We start from the raw sequence: 3,828 nt of genomic DNA on the forward strand, positions 1-3,828 counted from the left end.
AGGAGTAGATACACCTAGGGCGCTCCAAGGGCCCGTGCCTAAGGGAGCCGGTCATCCCTGCCGTTTGCCTGTGGGTCCCTGCTTCGGGCGTCATGCAGGGTGGACAGATGTGTCGGGCTTGGCCCTGTGCCTTCAGGAGTCCCAGCGAATGTAAACTCTGGCCTGGTGTTCTCTGCTATTCTCTTCCCCTCAATTAAGCCAGAGCGTGTTCTCTTCATTCTGCAGATTCGGGGTCATTTGTATTGAGACATTATTGGCCCGTGAGCAGAGAGCGCTACACTGGAGCCCTGTCCTAATGCCTGGGTTGGTGGTTCCTGTGCCGGGCCTGGAACGCAGGGACTCCGCCAGCAAACGCCTAAGAACGCACCTCGGGAGGCTGTGCCTTTAACGCACTGTTAGGCCAGCTTTGAGAGGTGTCCCTCCCTTCTTCCAGAACCACAGAGAAGTCAGTCTGCCTTGGAGCAAGTGGCTTTGCAAGAGGAGACGCCCACTGAACCTGCGTGCTCATAAAGTCCCCCAGGAGCCATTGGCGTCTCAGCCTGGAGGAAGAGCCGGAATTGAACTTCTTCCAAAACATTCTCTCTCCCGTTTGGCCGCTGACTGACAGCGGCCTGCAGGAGTCCCTGCCACTGTTACTGCGTGGACCACCATGCTGGCGAGCAGCCCTCTGCAGCTGTAAGACGGGTGCCTCCAGACCAGAGAGAGCAGGGAAGCCCAGGGGGGCCTCGAACCTGGGGTGTTTGCTCCGGTCTGACCCTCATCAAAGGAGCAGCTGGCTCCCTAGCAGCTGCACACCAGCTTTACTAGCCAGGAAGGGGCAAGGTTTAAAGGACCCACGTTTGTTTGGGGGCCTACCCTCTGCTGTCACTGCCGACAGGGACAGCGGGGTCACCGCGGAACGCCCAGTTGGGCACATGCTCTAGACTTCGATGCGGAGACGCTGTGGCTGGGCAGAAGCCGCCGCAGGGCAGGAGGGGGTGGCACGGTCTGCATAAGCACTCACACGGTGACCCAGACGACGCTTTAATTTTTTTGGAGGCATAATTTAGTCATTCGTCTAAAGCACTTTTCACTCTCTGGCAATCTAGGGTTACAGAAACTCAGCACCAAGGATGAGAGGGGACACTTTCCCCCTCGTTCCCAGCCCTGCCCTCCCTGCACCTAAGACACTCTTTGTATTATCATAGGACAGGGCTCACACTCAGCACACACCCGCTCTCACACTCACACGAAAAGGAAAAACCAAAACCCACTAAAGCACACGGCGCAAAGATGGACGAGGCCTTCCTCCCCTTCTGGCTGGAGACCCAGCTCCCTGGCCGGAGAGGCTGCAGCTGCTCTTCCAGCAGGGGCTTGCTTGGCCCTCGTCACTGTGTCCTGCTAAGGATATGCCGAGGCCACCAGTCCCCAAGGTTCCCTTGGGATGGCGACATGTCCCTGAGTCAGTCATTCTGTTTCTGCTTGTTGTCGATGTCGCCGTAGGCAGAGCCTTTGTCGATTTCTGTCACGCCGATCATCCACCGGACTCCCACAGAAGCTGCAGAGATGAGAAAGGAAGACAGTTAGGAGAGGCCTGGACAAACCCTGGAGTCTGCCCAGTGACAGCCAGGAGGCTGCCTGTGCCCTGGCACCGCCGGAGCTGGTGAGTTCTGGGTGCCATGTCACAACCTGAGTGTCACAGTCACCCTTGCGCATGCAGGGCTAAGTGACATTGAAAAGAACAGGGCATGGCTGCTCCGTGGGCTCTTCATCCTGGGATGCTGGTGGGAGAAGCTGGTAAGCCCACACAGCTGTGCGAGGGTCTTCCCGAGTTCCTCGACCTCCTGTGCTGACCGCTAAGGCAGAGGGGATTTTGCTCTTAGCCAACTTAGGGCAGGGACTTCAGGGCCCCTTCTTCAAAATGCAAGCGCTTGAGTAGCTCAGTGCCCAGCAGCCCCAGTGCTGCCTCCAGTGCAAGTGTGTGAGCCGTAGCCCACATCCCTGCTCTTGCAGACAGCCTCGTCTCCAACAGCAGGGCTTGGTCTACTGGGAGGACAGGTCCTGGATGGGCACCCACGTTAGCCATGAAGGCTGCAGACAGCCTTGTACCCAGAAGTTGCCGTTTAAGCTACTCCCTCTGGAGAGGGCAGGCCCGGTGTGTCCTGGGGTGCCAGGACCACGTCCCACCTGGGTGTGTCAGCCCTGAACATGGCCTGGCGGGAAGCCCGTCTGTAAGGGATGTGCAGGGACAGAGAGACAGACACCTACAGGTCTCAGAGCAGATGGGCGAAAGCGCCCAGATCACGAGGTCCGTGCGCACAGAGCACCAGCGGAGGCCTGCAACCTGGAATGCAGCCCGGGACCCAGCTCAGCCCAAGGCATGGGCAGCCATTGGCCGTTTCTAAGTAGGGGGACTTCCGCTTGGGGCCAGCTCCAGAGAGGCTTGGACCCGTCTCGAACCAGGACTTTGGGAGTGTGTCCTTAGTGGGTGTGGCAAGATTGTGGAAAGTAAGGGGCAGAAACATGTGGGCCCTGCTGCCAAAGCCTCGTAAGAATGGGCCCAGACAGGAAGATTCAGGGCAACTGCAGTGCATATCGGGCTCCGCGGTGACGAGGCCCGGGTGGGGCCGGGGGAGACAGCAGGCGGTGCCCAGATGCTCCTGCGGTGCAGCCACGCGAGTGCTCCCTGCACAGCTGGCCTGTCCCTGAGGAGCTGTCTTTCCCCAGGAGGGCGCGATGCTGCTGCAAAGAGCAGGAGGGCAGGCGGCCCCGCTCTGCAATGCTCCCCGTCCTGCTGGGCTCCCCACCCTGCTGGGCACCCCCACCCGTCCTGCAGGGACCCCCATCCTGCTGGGCCCCCACCCTCTGCTGGGCCCTCGCCCCCTCCTGCTGTCCCCCCCTGTCCTGCTGGGCCCCCGCCCTCTTGGGCCCCTTGTCCTACTGGGCCCTGCAGCAGCCCAAGACTCTCCCGGCTGCTCTGGGAGTGGGTGTTTTCTCCTCCGTGTTCGTCTTCCATACTCTCTCCTGCAAGGAGTGGGCACCGTCACTGACCAACTCCGTGAGCTCACACAGCTGTGATTACACGAGGCCGGCCCAGCATGGACTGCCGCTGGCGGTTAGCTCTGGGGTGGGCGCGGAGGGGGTGCCCCGTGGCATGTTTGGTTTATGTCTTTGCTGCTGTCGGGCTCTTCCCCAGGGAACGCGTCGCTGTGTTTCCCAGGACAACAGCTCTGTCCGCCTGGAATGAGCACCCTGAGCTCTGCACCCCTGGACCACGTGCCTCGCTTTGCCTCGGGGGCCATCCAGGGAGGCTTGTCACAGGGCTCCCACGTGGGGACTCCCCAGGTCTCCCTCAGCTCCTGGAAGCCCAGGCCCCTTGTTCACAGGGCTGGAAGCAGGTGCGGCGACACAGCGGCCCACTTTGATCACGGTTCTGAATGACGACGGATTCCACGGTGTGGAAGCATTGCTCGCAGTGTCAGCCTCGCAGCACATGGGGCCATCCCAAGGGCCTGTCCTGCTGGGGACACAGCCAGGGCTGGTTCCCGCTGAACCCTACGCCTGGCTCTTGGGGAGGAGGCGGCAAGGAGCAGCGCTGTCTGCAGAGTCCAGGGAGCAGAACTCCCAGCCCCAGGGGAGTGAGGCAGCAGCTGCGCCCCCACCTGCAGGGATGGTGTGGGGCCGGGCCAGTGGTCACGGCACTCCTTCCAGACTTGGGGTTCCAGGGCCCGAGCATCCAGCTGAAGTCCTGTCTTTCATGAAGGGATGGCCAGGCCCTGCTCGGTGGTGGCACAGCAGCCGGGGGGTGTCCGTGGCCCTGCTGACTGTCCTGCAGTGTGACACAGGCTG

At 61.3% G+C, this 3,828-nt stretch overlaps 1 protein-coding gene across 1 annotated transcript in view; it reads right to left on the minus strand.

Moving 5' to 3' along the window:
- Window positions 1-986: 986 nt before the first annotated feature.
- The window catches only part of AGPAT4 (1-acylglycerol-3-phosphate O-acyltransferase 4), a 122,700-nt gene continuing 119,858 nt past the window's right edge, over window positions 987-3,828 (minus strand). Inside the window, exon 9 of the mRNA XM_006152250.3 lies at window positions 987-1,554. Within this exon, the coding sequence (XP_006152312.1) occupies window positions 1,443-1,554 (112 nt within the window). The 3' untranslated portion in view covers window positions 987-1,442. The remainder of the gene's footprint in view (window positions 1,555-3,828) is intronic.

The sequence above is a fragment of the Tupaia chinensis genome, unplaced genomic scaffold, assembly GCF_000334495.1.
Source record: "Tupaia chinensis unplaced genomic scaffold, TupChi_1.0 Scaffold000346_1, whole genome shotgun sequence".
NCBI classification, from domain to species: Eukaryota; Metazoa; Chordata; class Mammalia; order Scandentia; family Tupaiidae; genus Tupaia; species Tupaia belangeri.